This window comes from Macaca mulatta, chromosome 1, assembly GCF_049350105.2.
Source record: "Macaca mulatta isolate MMU2019108-1 chromosome 1, T2T-MMU8v2.0, whole genome shotgun sequence".
In the NCBI taxonomy this organism is placed as follows: Eukaryota; Metazoa; Chordata; class Mammalia; order Primates; family Cercopithecidae; genus Macaca; species Macaca mulatta.
In genome coordinates, this window is record NC_133406.1 from 130,722,176 (window position 1) to 130,740,654 (window position 18,479).

General features: G+C 49.1%; 1 protein-coding gene across 1 annotated transcript; it reads right to left on the bottom strand.

The window, feature by feature from the left end:
* Positions 1-1,320: 1,320 nt before the first annotated feature.
* Positions 1,321-17,713, bottom strand: SYPL2 (synaptophysin like 2). The gene is made up of 6 exons (XM_001090749.5): positions 16,620-17,713; positions 16,384-16,458; positions 7,738-7,862; positions 6,469-6,670; positions 5,430-5,621; positions 1,321-4,062 (listed from the first exon to the last, which is right to left on the bottom strand). Exons 1-6 carry the CDS (start codon positions 16,671-16,673, stop codon positions 3,898-3,900), a joined length of 813 nt encoding a protein of 270 aa, XP_001090749.1. The 5' UTR covers positions 16,674-17,713; the 3' UTR covers positions 1,321-3,897.
* Positions 17,714-18,479: the final 766 nt, after the last annotated feature.

Sequence of the window (18,479 nt, forward strand, 5' to 3'; positions counted from 1 at the left end):
GTGCAGGGAGGTGGGCGCTGTGAATCAGAAGGGCAAGGGGAGGGAGTCTGTAGGATGTGCTGAAGGACACCGGGGTGGTGTGGGGGAGGGCCTCGGCTCCCGTGTCGTGCCTCCTCTGTGGGAAACCCACACTGCCCTGATACAGAGCAGAGGGTTGGAGTGGCGTTGTCTGGATTTGAGAGGACCTGGCCAAGCTGACCAAAATCACCTGTCACGATGACAGAAGGCTGTCTCCGAGCCAGAGCCAGCCCTGGAACTGGGGTGGCCCCGAGGCGGCTGGTGTTTGCAGCATCTCTGCTGATCCGTCTCTCTTCTCCTGAGAACTGCGATCGATACCCTGTACCGCCTCTTCCCAAACCCTGGCTGGACCCTGACTCCATCCATCACTTGGCCTTCTTTTTCTAATGAATACTTTCTCTGCTGGAAGGGCTGCTTCTGAAGCCTCGGCATAGGGAGATTTCTCATCAGAGCTGTCATCTTCCTTGCTAAGGTCTGGAAAGTACCTTAATCATCCATTTATTTCATCTTCTCAGCTGATAACATTTCTTCCCACCCTCACACAATCAAGAGACAAAAGTCTGCCTCCTCCATTTCCCACCCAACCCCCCATCACATTAAAAAAGAAATACTAATCCTTTTTCCTCCTCAACGTCTCACACCTCACCCCCTACTCTTGACCCTTTAGCTAAGGGAAAAACAAGTTTGGGAGCAAGACCTTAGATTTTCTTCTTTTCATCCAGGGAAGGTATAAGTACTTCAAGAATAATCTCTGAGGGCAGGGAATCTCAACCTGAGACCCACAGATGATCCCTAGGGCATCCAGGAATCTGCTAAAAATTAAATGTTCAGTTGTACTCAAGTGTATTTTTCTAGGGGATGTAAATGTAGTGTGTGACTCTCTGAAGGGGGATAGAGGTACAAGTTTGTTCAACAAGAAGCTGATAGTTAAGAAAGCGAAGCATATGGCCCTTAACTCCTGACAGGAAGCGTGTTTGGGTCACAGATGGTAGGAGAGCAAATGGAAACAGCTTTGTGGAAGCCACTATCTCTCACCTTTTGAGTTTGCTCCAGAATTGCTAATGAGTCCCAGTTACTTTGGTCTAATTGGGTGCCACCAAAAGAGGAGATGTCACTAGACGAGAGCCTGCTAGAAATAACTGCTCTCCTCTCTGTACCCCAAGCAACAGAGTATGACTTTGTTGCTTGGGGTACAGAGTGGAAAGCACCTTGGTGAAAGTCCTGATATTTGACCAAGAACTTAAAGCAAGGGAGAGGAAGAAAAAATAAATCCCCAGAAGGACTCCAGTCTCAGATCCTTCATGGCAAGTACTTGCAGCACTGTTTATTCAAATGTATAATAACAAGCACCGGAAAACAACATGCAACATTCTCCCCCTACCCCTGATCTGCAATCCCAGAAGTAGGAGACTGATGGCCGTGAGAGTGATGGAAACTCATGTCCAGGAAAGGTCCTAGGTGGGCACCCTGGCGCTGGGTTAGAATCTAGTGGGACAAAGGGCAAGTGCCCTGCCCGTTAGCCTCCTACAGCAGCTGGAGAAACCAGACACCTTCTTCTACCTCAGGCCCCACTTTGCAAAGCAGCGATGCCAGCTCTGGTTGGAGAGAGCATGAGTCCGATGAGGCACTTGGCCCCGCCCAGCCCTCCGGAGGTAATGAGGTGAAGTAGCCTTTCCTCTTAGGGTGGCCATGGAGAGTGAGGCCATAGCCTAAATGAAGGCTCTCCTGACAGAGAACAAGGGAGCCCCCTGAGAAGAAAGAGAACGAGCCTTCCTTGCTCTAAAGAGAGTTCTGGGCTGGGACTCCTTGGCAGGAGTGAATATAATCTCCCCCCACCCCCCGCCCGCAACTGCTTTCCCTAGCTGAAGGCCCAGTTGCTAACTTCAGCCCCCAAATGAGAACACTACCCAGCACATTTCAAATAAATTATAAATACAGACACAGAATCCAAACAAAGATCCAGTAGAAGCTGCTCACAGACCCCCACAGAGGCCAGCTTGAAGAAAAATGAAGGTCGCCCCTTTGTTCTTGGTGTCTCTGGAGCTATAGGCAAAACTGTCCCCCCTTGTCCTTGAGTAACCAGGGGACAGCTCATGACGGAGAGAGTTTCCGACTTAGAAACCCTCTCACCCCATCTCCTTTCTTTCCTCCTCAGATCTCTTCCCCAAAATCTTAAACAAACAAACAAAAACTAATTCTTTCACTGAGGGACTCGAGCCTTTGGGGATGTAAATCTTACCTTTTCCCCATCAGGAGAAAATGACTGGCCTGAAGTCAAAAGTCCTGACTCCTAGGTACCCCAGTAATGCACATGTTACTATGGATGGTGTTTAGAGAGGTGAGGAGGTTGAAGGGGGTTGACTCAGTCCTGAGGAGAGATTGGCACAGGGCACAGTCACCTTTGGGATGCTTGGTGGGCCAATTGGCACTGGACTGGAAAGTGGTTGGGTTCTTCCCTCTTCTTCCTTCCCTGGGAAGCCCTATGGCCAGGGCAGATTGAGCTGGGTGGAAAGCAAGTGATCCTTACCCAGTTAGCACTGATTCTCAGCCTTGGGGCCCAGAGACGGACTGAAGGAGGTATCAGGAAGAGGATATACACTAAAGACAAATATGGAACTGGGTCCCAAAGTGAAGAAGCACCAATAGCATCGGCCTGCCCTGGACTTGGGAGGGGATAGAGACGGAGAAATAAGGACACAGGGGAGAAATGGGAGGGCAAGGGGAGTGGGAACATCCTGTTTTCAAGATGAGAAGGAGAAATATGAAAGAAGGACTAGAGAAGGAGCAGGGGGAAAACTGAGCAGGGAATAAGGAAAAAATGGGCCCATCCATCCTGGGGCTCTGGGGCAACTTAGCCTCATGATGGTCCTTTGGCCCTTCCTAAGCCCTTATCTGGCCCCACAGGAATAAAAGGAAGGGCTGGACAGACTTCAAAAAGGATCTCAAATGCCTCAGATGCACAAGGCTGGGGAAGGGAGATGGACAGAGAAGTCAGGGGATTAGGGGGCAGGTCCTAGACTCCACATTTTTGAGTCCCAAGTGTGAGACCAAGAAGGTGGACAGGGAAGAAGACAGGGCATTTCTAAAGCAGAGTTTAGAGTGTTGGTGGAAAGTGCCCCAGCCTGGTGGGTGGGAGGATTGAGGGGATAGAAGAAGTTGATTCTGCCGGCAAGTTTACTGGCTTTACTTTCTTGAATCTGCAACTCAGTTGAAATTTATCCTGCTCCCAGCTGAGTCCAGGCCTCATCAGGACCCTCTGAAGGGCTGTTTTCTAGGCTGGTGGACCTCTCTGGTTCACACGTGGTGGACTCTGTGGGCAGGCAGAGGCCAGAGAAGACAGTGGAAGGCACACTGAGTCGTGGACTGACTGGACATCAGACACAGGGACTAGATGGCAGCCACTGAGGAGGGGTCATCAAACCACTGTTGGGGCTTCCACACAAGGGACCAGAAGGGAAGGCTACTAGCTGATTTCCCTTCCCCCTAACATTGTTGAAGCTGGACAGGTTGACAGAAAGGTGGCTGCTAGGAACCAGTCTCAGGGCACTGGTTTCCTGCCCCCAACCCTCACCTGCAGCAGAAGCTGGTTCTCAGAGACTGTAAGGGTACAAGTAACACCCGAAGTAAGATGCCTGGGTCCAGGCACTGGACAAGAAGCACTGAGCTCCTGCCATTCATGGCTTCAGCAAGGAGGAGGATACGAAGCCACTGGGAGGGCTGCCCAGGTTTCCAACAGCTGATGCCTGCCGATCGTCTCAAAGCTCAAAGACCAGAATGATGGGGGAGGGGAATTGGAGGAGGAGGAAGAGAAAGGTCCTGGAAGCCGGAGGTGGTTGAAGAGGTGCTGTCCAGTTCGGGAGTAGCCAGGTCGGGGGCTGCTTACTGTTTCTCCACTGCTCCCTGCTCAGCTGCGCTCTCCTGGCTGGGACCCTGGCCCTGGTCCTGGTCCTGGCCCTGGCCCTGGCCCTGTCCATGCCATGGGGTCTCCTTGAACACAAACCAACAGTTCCCGGCCCACAGGAAGAAGTTGATAAAGCCGAAGAGCTGCAAAGACATCAAGGGAATTTGTGAGAATAGTCAGGGGGTCATTGTGGGAACAGGGAGGGGGAGTTCCTATTGCAGTGGGGGTGGGGGGTTGTGCAGGGAAGAAGCACAGAGGGCCAAAAAGACTAAATTAAGACAGAGAGCTTGGTATAGAGGCAGGGCTCAGGCCCATCACCTGTTTAGGGAATCCCAGGTGAAAGTGTCTAATTCTGTCCACAGCATGCACCCAAGATGTAGCTTGGTCACTAGCAGAATCTGGCCCTTTAGAGGAGCATTGTGCAAAGCGTAGCAAGGAGCCAAGAGTCAGCCCTGTGGTGCCTCCCGCAGCACACGTGAGGCCCTGTTTGGAGCACCTTCTGCCAGGTAGGTGTGGCAGGAGCTGTCCAAGGTGCTCCTTCCCTATGATCAGGCACCCAGCCAGGGCTATATTCAAATAGTTATTCAAAATATTTTTAAAACCTCACAGCAGGAAGCACTTAGAGGGAAGTGTACTGATGTCTCAAATCTTTGAAATGCACTAAAAACAAGATGGATTGATGGATGAATAAGTGAATAAATATGTGATAAAGCAAGTCTAGTAAAAAGTTAATGGCACAGTCTAGGTGGTGAGTGTGTGGGTGTTCACTGTAAAATTTTTTCAAATTTGTTGTATCTGTGAACATTTTTACAACAAAATTTGGGTGGGGGGAACCTTCAGCAGGGTTCCAGCAAGTTCCAGAAGTGTGTTCCTGGTCTGCCAGCCATTAAACATTTCAGCTGTGGGAACAAGTCATTTTCAGAGCAAGGCTGAGGTGGCTGGGATGACGGGCAGCATTTGAGAAGCTCAAGACCTCAGCTCTTTACCAATGGATATGGACATATTTCAACATTCTAACAACTGGGATGGCCAAATCTATATGCATCCAGCTGATCCACCACTGCTCCAAAGCCCCTTTCCAGGCTGAGGGCTGAGTGACAATAAGCCCCTTCCCACTCATGCTGGGTCTCCTCCCAGCTTCAAGCTCAGCCACAGCCCCAGGCTCCCCTTTATGTGCTCACACACATTGTGTAGAACAGGCAGGAGGAGGGGAGACATCACAGAGAGTATGCCTAGAGGTGGGGACACGAGAAGGGAATTGGATGGAGGCAGAGTGCGGAAGGAGGAAAGAACAGAAGGCTAAGTGGCTCTCGGGTTCCCCTCATCCCAAAATGTCCTCTCAGGGTCAGCCAGGAGCGAGCAGCCAGCATGAAGCACAGTGAGGGCACCAGCTCCAGATGCAGGGGACACCAGCTCTTGGACACCCTCTCTTTCCTTTCAGGACCTGCTAGCTGGGACAGGCCTGGGCAGCAGGGCTGGTGCTGCTTCCCGCAGTGGCCACAGGTCTCACCACGGAGATGTTGGCCAGGCCCATGGAGGGCGTGGCCCCGGCACTGCACACTGCTTCCTCTCCATGGCACACGGACATGGCTGCTGTCAGGCTGGATGGTCGTGTGGCCCCCTTGACATCAGTCAGGCCCTTGCCCCAGGCAGCTGCAGCTACCAGCCAGAAGAAGGTGAAGGAGACAGTCACACAGAAGTCCTGGGAGGAGCAGAGGGATAGGAAATACACTCAGAAAGCCCTCATTATTCCCTTGCTTCTTTTCCTCTTGCCATGATGCTGGCAATTCCCGGGTACCAGGACAGCTGCCTCTTCCCATCCTACCCAACACCTAGAACCCAGGTGGTCCTGAGGTATCTGTTCACTGCCCCCAAAGGAGTCCTGCCACTCAGGCTGCCCCTGCGAATGCCCTCACATCTAAGATCTGGCTACAATGTACCAAGGCATCTGTTGGTCAGCCTCACCTCAAAACCCACTCATCCCAAGTGGAGCCTAAACTCCCCACTCTTCCCTCCCAGCTTTTCCTTTGATCACCATTGCTCAGCTACAAGTGGTAGACCGCAGGAGGCAAATGGGGTCCCTTAAGGCACCCCTTCCACCTTGCATGCCCTGGGATAGGAAGAGAGTAAAGAGGAATAATATTAATAATCACTAATGCTTATTGAGACTAACTATGTACTAAATACATACATTCTCATTTTTTCACATACACACACACAAAACTATGAGGCAGTTATTATTTTATCCCCATTTTATAGTTAAGGAAACTGTAATTTAGAGAGGTTATTTAACTTGTCCAAGATCACACAGCAAGTAAGGGACCATGCTGGGATCTGAACCCAGGCAGTCTTAACTCCAGAGCCTGCTTGTGTATGGTGCTATTGTGCCTCCTGTGAACAGGAACAAGCAACGGGAGGTTGATGGAGGCAGAGGTTCCACCATGGGGGTGGAAGCCGCTATGTTTGTCCTCTGCTCCAGTTCTGACCTCAGCCCCCTCACAAACATCTCAGTTTCTCCACCCCATTCCTTCTGGCCTGTGCTGACTCACCACCAGCGGGAAGCGTTTGTTCTCTGTGTAGAGGTTGTGGAAGCGCAGGTAGATAACTAGGGCAGCCATAGTATAGAAGAAGGAAAAGATGCCAAGGGTCACGAAGAACTCTGCGGGTGCAGAGAAGTCCCCCATGAGGTGCATGGTCTTGGAGCTGGACTCTTCATCACAGAGGGGCATCTCGTATTGGATCCGGTGCAACCTGCAGGTGGCAGGGGAGGCCATCCTGAGCTCAAGCAATCCTCTCTCTCCCTGGCCCAGAAGTAGTCCTGTGCTAGTTCTCAGCAGGGAACTCTTACAGAGCCAACAAAGGGGTCATGTAGGGAGGAAAGTTTCTGGAAGGAACCTTGCAGTCAAAATGAGAACTTCCCCAAAATTTCCAGTAAAACTCTACCTTCCTCTCAGCTGCCCCCCATCCCACTCATCTACCCTGTCCAGACATGGTGACCATGTATTCCCAAGTGTCTCCAGGGCCCTTTAGGTCACAACTGCAATGTATGTAGCTCTTCTATTTCTGGTAGCCAAACCACTAGGCAGATCAGCTTCACTCTGCCTCTGGAAAGTGCAGGCCCAGAGTGGCCAAGATAAGATTGGAATCACCCATTTTCGGGCTTTATTGGGCTTTCCAATGAGGCAGTGGATAAATTAAAGAGAAAAACACAGCCAATTATATATGAGACAGTTAATATAACTTGGGTGCTGATACTAGAAATTTCTGAAAAGGTGAGCCCCATTCCCATTCTCCTCTGGACATTTGAGCTCCCCCTACTTCCTTAGCTCCCAAATACCCAGAGAAGAGTTCACTTCTACCTCCCTGTCAAGGTGTGCCCACTTGTATCCTGGTGGTACTGGCTGAGGATCCCACATCAACTCTTTAGGATGTAAGTACTAATAAGCTTCCCTACTTTCAAGGCAGAGAGGAGGCTGCTGAGGGTCAGAGAGACCTGTCCACCTTGACAAGGTTCCTGTAAGCCTCCATCCCAAACTGCAGTGGCTCTTTCTGTATGAGCTGGTGTGACCTGCCATGGGTTGTCCATGGACTGGAACATTATTATAACAGTGATCAATCTGTGTTTCCCTTACGTTTTGCTCTGGTCAGTGTGTCTGAAATTGCTAAAGAGCAGAAAGGATCTAAGTCTTATCATTCTATTTGAATCTGGAGTGGCACACAACGAATGGTTTTTAGGTTTCTGGAGGAGGAAGAGACCAAGCAGGTCCTGCCAATCAAGTGAGAGACAATGTGCTGGGTTGGAACCAATTCTTGCTCACCTGAAGGGATAGCCGAATGCAACGATGATGGAGCTCACGTCCTTGGCTTCGTTGTTGCAGCGAACCATTGCTCCTGTCTCCCCACTGTAGGAGCCACAGGACCCGAAGGCAAAAATAGCAAAGAGCTGAGAGAGAGAGTGAAACCTCTTTGAGAGTCAGAAGGCCTCAACTGGCCAAAGTCAACAACTAACCTCGACTCCCCACAGATGCCGACATTAAGTGCGGGAGTGGGGGACAGTGAGGATACCCTTTAATCAAGTACTGCCTAGGCAGAAACCCACGGCTTCCATTTGTCTTCCAGCCTCAGGCTGCTGGACCGAATAGCCAAATGAATAATGTTGACTGAATGGTGTCTGCGAGGGAGATGAAGAGGCAGGAAATGGACAGTTGCCAGATCTCTCCATTGGGCATGACTTGGGGACCATAGGTAGCCTCCTTAAGATGACTAACACAAAACCTCTGCAATTCAGGCTTTAGGAAACTTCTAGCTTACAGATAGACTTGAATTTCCTTCCCAAGGGAGAGACACACTCAGAAAGACTCCCCTGCATCAACCTAGATCAGACATGCCTAGAATGCTTTTCATTTCTCCTTTGAACTAGTCATCTAATCTTGTTTCCTAGTTGCTAACTTCCAGTGGCTTCCTGCCTTGGTGGAGGTATAGCTGGAGGGGCCGGCTTCTACCAAGCCACCCCAGATGGGCCATACTGCTGTCCCATAGTACTGACAGCCTAATTCCTCTTCCCCAAAAGGCACATGGCCTTCTAGCAATAGCGCTGGCTGGGCCAATGTGACAATCTTGGCTCAAGCCCAGAGAAAAGTACCCTCCACTTGCCTTATCAGTCTTCACCGTTTCCCCACTGGTGTTTCCCTTTGTCATCTGTTGATGCTGCTGTTTCTCAGTGTTAAGATCCAGAGGTGCCTCAGGTCACTCGAATGGTTTTCTTCTCTACCTTTCCTCACATTTTACTACACCTTCTCTCTCGAGGGAAATAAAATTTCCTCGTCCTATGATTTTCCAATTTCTTTCTGGGAAACACACTTTGGTTAGAAAAGGAGGTGAGAAGCCAGGTGCGGTGGCTTACACCTGTAATCCCAGCACTATGGGAGGCTGAGGCGGGTGAATCATTTGAGGTCAGGAGTTTGAGACCAGCCTGGCCAACATGGTGAAACCCCGTATCTACTATAAATACAAAAATCAGCCTGGCGGTAGAGTGTCGCATGCCTGTAATCCCAGCTACTTGGGCAGCTGAGGCAGGAGAATCACTTGAACCCGGGAGGTGGAGATCGGGGCAAGCCGAGATCGTACCACTGCACTCCAGCCTGGGCGACTGAGTGAGACCTTCTTCCCCCTGCCCTCCACTCCAAAAAAAAGAAAAGAAAAGAAAAGGAGGCGAGAAATTGAAATGTCTTGTCCTCCACATCATCTGCTCAGACTAGGTTTCCTGTGCACTTACCTTTGACTTGTACCCAATATCACGTTCTTGTTAAGCAATGAGCTTATTCTCTTAATTGTTCACTTTCTATATGTTTCTTTGAGACTCAGTGTCTTGGACATTAAACACTTGGAAGACAGCTGATCGATATGTCAGCCCAGCATCCAGAGTCTAGAATAGAAGCTATATGCATTTTATTTTGCTAATGCTTGTTAGCATTATGGAGTGAAAGAAGAACTGAACTAGGAGTATGGAAACCTAGGTTCCAGACCTGGTCCTGTCACTAATTAGCCAGGTGAGCTCTGATAAGTCACTCTGCTCTCTGAGTCTGTTTCCTCATCTTTTTTTTTTTTTTTTTAGACAGTCTTGCTCCGTTGCCCAGGCTGGAGTGCAGTGGCACGATCTCGGCTCACTGCAAGCTCTACCTCCTGGGTTCACGCCATTCTCCTGCCTCAGCCTCCCAAGTAGCTGGGACTACAGGCGCCTGCCACCACGCCCAGCTAATTTTTTGTATTTTTTTAGTAGGGATGGAGTTTCACTATGTTAGCCAGGATGGTCTCGATCTCCTGACCTCATGATCCACCTGCCTCGGCTTCCCAAAGTGCTGTGATTACAGGCGTGAGCCATTGTGCCCGACCTGTTTCCTCATCTTAAATGGAGGGGTTTGGAGTAGATAATCTAGAGGCCCTTTCCAGTCCCAGAACTCTCTCTCTCTGAGAGTAACGTTGTCAGTGTACTCTTGGCTGGGCTTGCCAACAGCTGTGCTCTGCCCCTGGGAGGTGTCCAGTACCACTGCCCCCGGCTTGCAGTGCCTGGCCTTGCAGATCTCCATGCTGGAGCCATTGACCTCTCTCCAAAGGTCATAATGGGCACCTCTCTGTTTCCAGGAAGTTTATTCCAGACAAATGAGAATTGTCTCCATGTTAAAGATATCGGGGAAAGAAGACAGTAAAACCTCCCTCCAATGCCTAAATAACCTCTCCTGAATTAAATGATGGAGACTGCAGTAGGGCCCTGTCTGCCCACCTTCTTCACAGAGGTAGAGAAGAGTCGCTCAAAGCCTCTGCATCATTACCCTTTACTTACTCAAAGTGGCCTCACCATTGTAATAGTGGAACTTCTCTAGCTCTTCCTCGTAGGAATTATCTAACCTTTTGTCAGTTCTGTGGGCATCTGATTCCTCTTAGAAGTTTCTTTATACCTCTTAGCTTCTGGTGCCCAGTACTGGACATGATTAGGATGTCACATTCTAGGAAGGGCAGCACAGTTGGAAATATTTTTACCTATTGGCAGTTAGTCAGTGAATGGCTCCTTATAAGTTCCTTAAGAAAGCAGGGGCCGGGCCTGGTGGCTCACAGCTGTAGTCCCAGCAGTTTGGGAGGCCAAGCAGGAGAATGGCTTGAGCCCAGGAATTTGAGACCAGCAACGTATAGGCAACATAGCAAGACCCTGGCCTACAGAAACTACAAACAAAAAATTAGCCAGGCATGGTGGTGCCTGCTAATAGTCCCAGCTACTCAGGAGACTGATGTGGAGGAATCACTTGAGCCCAAGAGTTGAAGGCTGCAGTGAGCTATGATCATGCCACTGCACTCCAGGCTGGGCAACAGAACAAGATCCCATTTCAAAAAAAAAAAAAAATCGTAAAGAGAAAGTAGGTACTCAAAACTTGGGGGCAGTGAATGGTCAGTTATGGAGACTTCTCTTCACCAGCACTCTCCTGAAAGGCACTCCTGAGCATCTACAGAAAGATAAAATTTAAGAGCATGTACTATGCCTAGCATGTACAGTGTCTACTATGCACGGTTCTAGGCACTATTATCTAGTAGTGAACAAAAAAGAAAAAAGGCCAAGCATGGTGGTTCATGCCTGTAGTCCCAGCACTCTGGGAGGCTGAGGTGGGAGGATCACTTGAGCCCAGGAGTTTGAGATTAGCCAACTTTTTATTTAGCCAAAAAAAATTAGCCAGGTGTGGTGGTGCACATCTGTGGTCCCAGCTACTCTGGAGGCTGATGTGGGAAGATCTCTTGAGCCCAGGAGGTCAAAGCTACATGATCGCACCACTGGACACCAGACTGTGTGACAGAGCGAGACCCTATCTCAAAAAAAGAAAAAGAAAATCAAAATCTCTGCCCTCATGGACTCACACTTTAGAGCTGCACTATCCAGAACAGTAGCCACTAGCCAAGCTTGATTATTTAAGTTAATCAAAATTAAATTAAATTAAAAATTCAAGCCAGGTGCAGTGTCTCATACCTGTAATCCCAACACTTTGGGAAGCAAGGTGGGAGGATCACTTGAGGCCAGGAGTTCAAGACCAGCCTGGGTATCATAGCAAGACCCCATCTGTACCAAAAAAAAAAAAAGTTGGGCATGGTGGTACATGCCTGTGGTCCCAGCTGCTGAAGTGTGTGGATCATTTGAGCCCAGGGGTTCAAGACTGCAATGAGCTATGATCATGCCACTGCACTACAGCCTGGGTGACAGAGTGAGACTGGATCCAACAACAACAAAAAAATTCAGGCCAGGTGTGGGGGCTCATGCCTGTAATCTCAGCACTTTAGGAGGCCAAGGCAGGTGAATCACTTGAGGTCAGGAGTTCGAGACCAGCCTGGCCAACATGGCAAAATGCCGTCTCTACTAAAATACAAAAAAAAAAAAAAAAAAAAAAAAAAAAATTCAGTTCAGTCACACTAGGCACATTTCAAGTGCTAATAGCCTCATGTGGCTAGCAGGTACTGTCTCAGAGAGCACAGATTCTAAAAGTTTTCTATTATTACCAAAAGTTCTGCTGTGTCTAAATGACGGTCCCGAGGTTCTGACAATCCTGAATCCTGCTTTCAGATTCTTCAGAGGGCAAAATACACCCACAATAACTTCAGTATTTATTGTATTCTGATTCTTTTCAAGTCAGGGATCTTACATGATAATTTTTTATTTACCAAAATATATGTTTAAATCTGAACACTGTACAGTCGGATGGTATCAGAGCAAAATGAGAACATCTGAGGGGAATCACAGGTTCACAGAGCAGCAGAACAAAAGGGACCTCAAAGATGCTCATGCCCAATCATCTTATTTCACAGAGGTGAAGCCCCAAAAGATTAAGTCACCTTCCCAAAGTCACATTTAGTTGATGTGAAAGCCAGGCTTAGAATTCACATCTCCTGATTCCCTGCCCAGTGCTCTTTCCATTTCATTTGCTCATTAACTCAACACTGATTGAGCATCTACCTTGTGCCAGGTGCTGAAGATGCGAAGACGAATAAGACCTAGATCCTGCTCTTGAGAATTCACATCAAGAAAGGAGTGTCATATTAAAACAAACAAACAAAAATAATAAAAACAAACACTGTATCCCAGAGTTGTTAAGGCTAAAGAAGAGAGCTCTACCATGTGTGTTGAGGATTACAAGGAGGGAAAAAGTAGCTCTGTGCCTTGGGGTGCAGAAGCTCAGAAAGACACCTTCTCCCAACCCCCTCCATGTCTCCTAATCCTCCATCTTTCCACTTCAGGTTTGCTTTCTTCCCTAACTGTGCCAAGTGACTGAGACACAGAGAAGAGAGGGAAAGAACTGAAACCACCCCTGTCACCAAGCACAAGGCCCTGAGATGAGCAAACTGGTTATAAAGAGCAGCCAAGGAGAAGTAGAGGCCCTGAGACAAGGGGGAATTCTAGCATTCTGGTGCCAACCAGCCTTTCTCCTCTTGTACCTCCATTGCTGGGACAGCGCTGGTCATTTTCTGCCCTCCGCCTCCTCCTTCTGCATCTCTTTTGCCACGATGTCAGAATAACCTTTCCAGTTTAAGGATGAGGCTCCCCTTTGGTACTGACATGCTCACTGGTGATAATCCTGTGACAGTCCTGAGGACACTAACATCACCAGTTAGCTCACAGCACAAGGAAGACAAATTCTCTCCTCAGGTCCTACTCCCACACTTATCTCATTGTTTTTTGTTTTGTTTAGGTGAGGTGGCTCATGTCTGTAATCTCAGCACTTTTGGAGGCCGAGGTGGGAATATCACCTGAGCCCAGGAACTCAAAGCCAGGTGGGGCAGCGTAGTGAGACCCGATTTTTACAAAAATGTTTTACAACTTAGCTGGGCATGGTGGCATGTGCCTTTGGTCCCAGATACTTGAGAGGCTGAGGTGGGAGGATTGCCTGAGCTTGGAAAGTTGAGACTGCAGTGAGATGTGTTCTTACCACTGCACTCCAGCCTCGGTGACAGAGCCAGTCTCTATCTTAGTCTCTATCTTAGAGCCTGTCTAAAAAAAAAAAAAAAAAGATTTGGTATTTACTTACTCCAGGTTCCAGAGCTAGAAAGCAAGAAAGCAGAGGAGACTCAATTTAAACCAAAGCGTATCTGACCTCAAAAATCTGTCTCATTCTGTTTCTTTTCTTTTCTTTTCTTTTTCTTTCTTTCCTTTTCTTTCTTTCTTTCTTTCTGTTTCTTTCTTTCCTTTCTTTCTTTCTTTTTTTTTTTTGAGACAAGGTCTAGTTCTGTCATCCAGGCTGGAGTGCACAGCTCACTGCAGCCTCTACCTCCTGGGCTCAATGATCCTCCAGCCTCAGCCTCCCAAGGAGCTGGGACCACAAACATGTGTCATCACACCCAGCTGATTTTATTTTTTTGTAGAAATGAGATCTCCCCTTATTGCCCAGGCTTGTGTCAAACTCCTGGGCTCAAGCAATCGTCCCACCTCAACCTCCCTAAGTATGTCTTTTTCTTTAAAAGAAAAAAAAAATAAGATACTTATTTCCTTTTCTTTTTTATCTTGAACTCCCATGATTTGATGACCTTTTCTTTTTTTAAAAAAATGAGTTCTCCAATAATTGGTCTATGTCCAGGTTATTTTTGCTAGCTTAGTATAGACTTAGTGAGACTCCAGAATTGGAATTGAAGTGAGATTAATCGATTTCTCAATTGAAAAAAAACACTCTAAGATAAGCTCCTAACAAATAAAAGAATAACATTACTTTCTTTTCACAAAGATTCCAGTAAAATCTCTGTTTTTTGGTAATAATGACACCAAAATTCTCAATTACCATTACAATAACTGCAAGCTTTGTGTTTTCTTTTTTCCTTCTCCACTCAGGAGCATTTGATCCCTCCAAACAGGAAATAAGTGAAAAACTCAAATGACATTTCCACTGTCATTTCTGGTGCTGGTGCCTGTGTACTTTTTATGTTACCTCATCTGCAGAGCTTCAAAGCAAGTGAAACTGGCGCCCTGAATTCAGGCTACCTGGGATGGCAATAAAAGCAAAGCACGTTTCTTTGTGATGCTACCCTGTGAATGAAGTCGGAATTCAGAGTCTAGCTCAGGGCCCAGGCTTTAGCATTCTGAGAGAAAAGGGTCTCTGTTTTGCACAACTCCCTTTCTAAGTACTTGAAGATCATAAAAGTCTATCAGATCTTAATTCCTAGGGCATTAATGCTGACCTCAAGACTGGATCGTTTCCCTAGGCTTTGCTTTGTACAGCCTTTACAGAAATGTTGTGGGTATTTGGGGTGCTGGGTGAAGGGAAGGATGGCAGGATTGAAGAAGGAAACTTTTCAGAATCCCTCAAAGGGAAAGGAGTCCATGGTCTCCCTCATTGTCTCCCTTATCCTTTGACAGTCTGTCTCAAATTCTGTTGGATCCATTTGCCTAATTGAATGGTAAAATTGTTCTCTTACATTTCAGGTTCCACTCCTCTGGATTGCTTAGAATGGTTCTTCTAGTTCTGGATGCCAATCTCTCAGCGCCTTAATACCATTCTTAAATGGCTCCCTCTGGCACTTGAGTGGTGGATCAGAACAGGGAAGGGGCCAAAGGCAAAAGAGCTCAATCAGCAATTGGTCCAACCACTCTTGCGGCAGTACGAAAGGTGGAAAGTCCCCACCAGGTCCCAGAGTTTGCACTTGGGAGCTCCCAGGCTGGCCTGATAATCCCAAGTGCACTCTTGCCCCTGGGTTCCAGATTTGATTATTCTCATGCAAACCATGATTTAAGAATTGGTGTCACAGTGCTAATTCTTGTCTCCAAAGCCCTGTAGAACTCAATCCTTCTCAGTATTAATGGTAACTTATTCCCTAGCTGAATTCTGTACTGAGAGCACATTAATTAAGTTATTCACACACCATTTGGTATGTGGATTGTCTAACTTAAAATCTCTTCTGCAATAGTGCACTAAATGCCCCCTACAAGTCTTTATGATTTGAGAAAGTGACTGCACCTGTCCACATTCCTAATTTATACCCAGGAGGCCTTGGGCACTGGCCTAGTGAAGCAAGACAGTATTTCCACTAGACTATAACAGGGGAAACTGAGGACCTGAGCAAGTGACTTTTTCAAGGTCACAGAGTAAGTCTAACATAGGGCCATATTCTAGCACACCAACCTATTTAGAGCATAAGGAGACCCTAGGAAGGTTCTGATCAACATCTGACTAGTGTTGGAAATTGAAGTCCAGAGAAATGAATTGCCCAAGGTGACATAGCTGGAAAAGGCCGGTCTAGGTCTGGATCCCAGGGCCCCAGCTTCTCAGATCAGTGTTCCATCTTATTCTACATGCCACATTTTAGCCATGCTGTGATTTTTAATTCTGTCTCATTTTTTTCTTTTGTTTAATCATAGAGCCATAAGCTCCGTTCATTCATTCATCCACTCCCTCACTTATTTACAGGAACTCAGATTACTCCAGCGAATTCAACAGGGAACGGCGAGCCGAGAGCCTGTCCCTTGAGCCCAGTACCTGCAGGATCACCCAGTCCCTGGTGGTTTTGGGGGCAGGATGGTTTCCATCGCCTGCTTCCTTCCCTCCTTTGCCCTCCACGGCTTCCCTCTTGGTGAAGAGCGGACCTCGTCCCCCTCGTCCTTCTCCCTCCTCCCGTCACCAAGGAGTGGTATGTGCAGGATCAGAGTTCTGGAAAGGTTACACCCGGGTCCTCTCGCCCGGGTGAAATGTGAGCGCCCTGGGCAAAGGCTCCTTGCACATAGAAGGACCGAATCCGGGACTCCGCATGCCTCGCTCTTCACCCTCCTGCCACCAAGTCCGGAGAAGCAGCCCCAGCCCGCCCCTCCCCCGCCCACCTGTCGCCGCCCCCCACCCTTCCGCCGTGGCCGGGCCGCAGCACCTCCCCAGCCCCCACCCTGGCTCCATTGCTTCGGGTCAGCGTCACAGCCCAGGCTCCCGAAATAGCCCGGGGCTGGGGCAGCGACTCACCCACTGGAGAACTTTGATGAAGCCCAGCGGCTCCTCCAGCCGCCGCCAGCGCAGCCCCACGAGCAGGCGGTCCACCTGCGGAGACAGCCGGCCGGGGGATCAGGGCTGTGGGGAGCCCTGGGAAGGCGCTGGTCCCCTTACCCCACTCACACGCGGTCCAGGGGTGGGATAAGGGTCCAGCCCGACATCTAGGTGGAGAGGGGCGGGTGAGAGAGTCCGAGGCGCGCAGGGACTACCTGCTGGCGCGGCGACTTGTCCGCCGTGCGGCCGGCGCTCTCGGTCGAGGACATGCTGGCGCGGCGGGCGCAGGGCGCGGCGTGGGGGCTTGGCTCCCTGGCCGGGAGGCGGTGGACACTGCGGGGGAGCGGGGAGCTGCGGGTCGGGGGCAGAGCAGGCGAGCGGGGCCGGAGCGCGAGCGGCCGTCGGTGGGCCGGAGTCCAGGCTGACTGGCTGGCTGGGTCGCAGGGGCGCTGCTGTTCGTGCTCTCCGAGGCTGCGGCCGCCGCGGTGCCCCGCCGGCAGCAGAAAGCCCCCGAGTCCGATTCAAACTTCTGTCAAACTCGCAGCGAACTTGGCCGCCGAGTCACGTGGCGTGCGCTCCCGAACCCTCCTCCCGCCCCCTCTGCTCCCTTTCTCCGCTTGCCGGGCACCTTAAAGGGACCTGCGGCCTCCGTGGTTAGTTCTGCGGCGGGGGGGCTCCGGGTCCTTGCCGAAGCCTCCGGGACCGGTCCCCACCGAGACACCGCGGCCGTCGGAAAACCTAGCCGGGCGCGCCTGAACGCACGGGCTCCAGGTTTATCCTTCCCTATTTTCCTGGATTGCGCCGGATTTTCTCCTCTTCCATACCAGAATACCCAGAATGTAAAAGACTCTCATGAGGCACGATCAGGGCTGTGAAACAAGGTTCTAAGTCTCACGGTTAACATACCGTCAGTACCGACAAAAGGGCGATAGAATGTAAGCTGCTGATTTTTAATCCTGTCCAGCTAGGTATCGTTTTGATTTTTTTTTTTTTTAATCAACAAAAGACATTTGTATGTTAGCGATTTAAAAATTATTGGCCGGGCGCGGTGGCTCATGCCTGTAATCCCAGCCCTTTGGGAGGCCGAGGCCGGAAGATCACGAGGTCAGGAGTTCCAGACCAGTCTGGCCAACATAGTGAAACCTCGTCTCTACTAAAAATACAAAAAATTAGCCGGGTGTGGTGGTGTGCGCCTGTGATCCCAGCTACTCAGGAGGCTGAGGAAGGAAAATAGCTTGAATCCGGGAGGTGGAGGTTGCAGTGAGCTGAGATCGCGCCACTACATTCCAGACCTGGCAACAGTCTGAGACTGTCTCAAAAAAAAAAAAAAAAAAAAAAAAAGTTATTAATCTTATCAAGTATAAACTTAATCTCCTTTAAAATGGTCATTACCATTTAAATGAGAGTGAAAAAAGGCCTTTGAGGAATGGGGTGCAAAGAACATATTGAAAGGTACTGAAAAGTTGACGTCTGGCCGGGCGCGGTGGTTCAAGCTTGTAATCCCAGCACTTTGGGAGGCGGAGGCGGGTGTATCAAAAGAAGCCAGGAGTTCGAGACCAACCTGGCCAACATGGTCAAACCCTGTCTCTACTAAAAATACAAAAATTAGCCGGGGCCGTGGTGGCACGCGCCTGTACTTGTAGCTATTCGGGAGGGTGAGGCACGAGAATTACTTGAACCCGGGAGGCGGAGGTTGCAATGAGCCGAGATTGCGCCATTGCAATCCAGCCTGGGCAACAGAGCAAAACTGTGTCAAAAAACAAAAGAAAAAAAGAAAAATGAGAAAAGACAGACAGAAGGAGAGAGAGAAGAAAGAGCAAGAAAGAAAAAGAACAGGAAGGGAAGGGAAGGGGAGAGGAGGGGTTGACGTTGTTGCATTTTGATGACTGTAAATCGGTCTCTAACTTTCGAAAAGCATTCGTGAGCAGTCGAGAATATTCTACACTCGGTTTACTAGAGCATAAATATAAGTAGTAAAAGGTTAAGTGATTTGTCCAAGGACAAATTCCTCTGCATTGGCTTGTAAATACGTATCCATCTCACCCAAGTCATTCTTGCGGGTCCCCCCCACTGCT

What these genes read in the sequence shown, in the direction of transcription:
- SYPL2 (XM_001090749.5), bottom strand. Translation starts at nt 16,673, where the DNA reads ATGTCCTCGACCGAGAGCGCCGGCCGCACGGCGGACAAGTCGCCGCGC. An exon ending in ACAAACGCTTCCCGCTGGTG is followed by an intron (nt 5,622 to 6,468) that starts GTGAGTCAGCAC and finishes TGCTCCTCCCAG; the next exon opens with GACTTCTGTGTGACTGTCTC. An exon ending in GCCTGGCCAACATCTCCGTG is followed by an intron (nt 4,063 to 5,429) that starts GTGAGACCTGTG and finishes ATGTCTTTGCAG; the next exon opens with CTCTTCGGCTTTATCAACTT.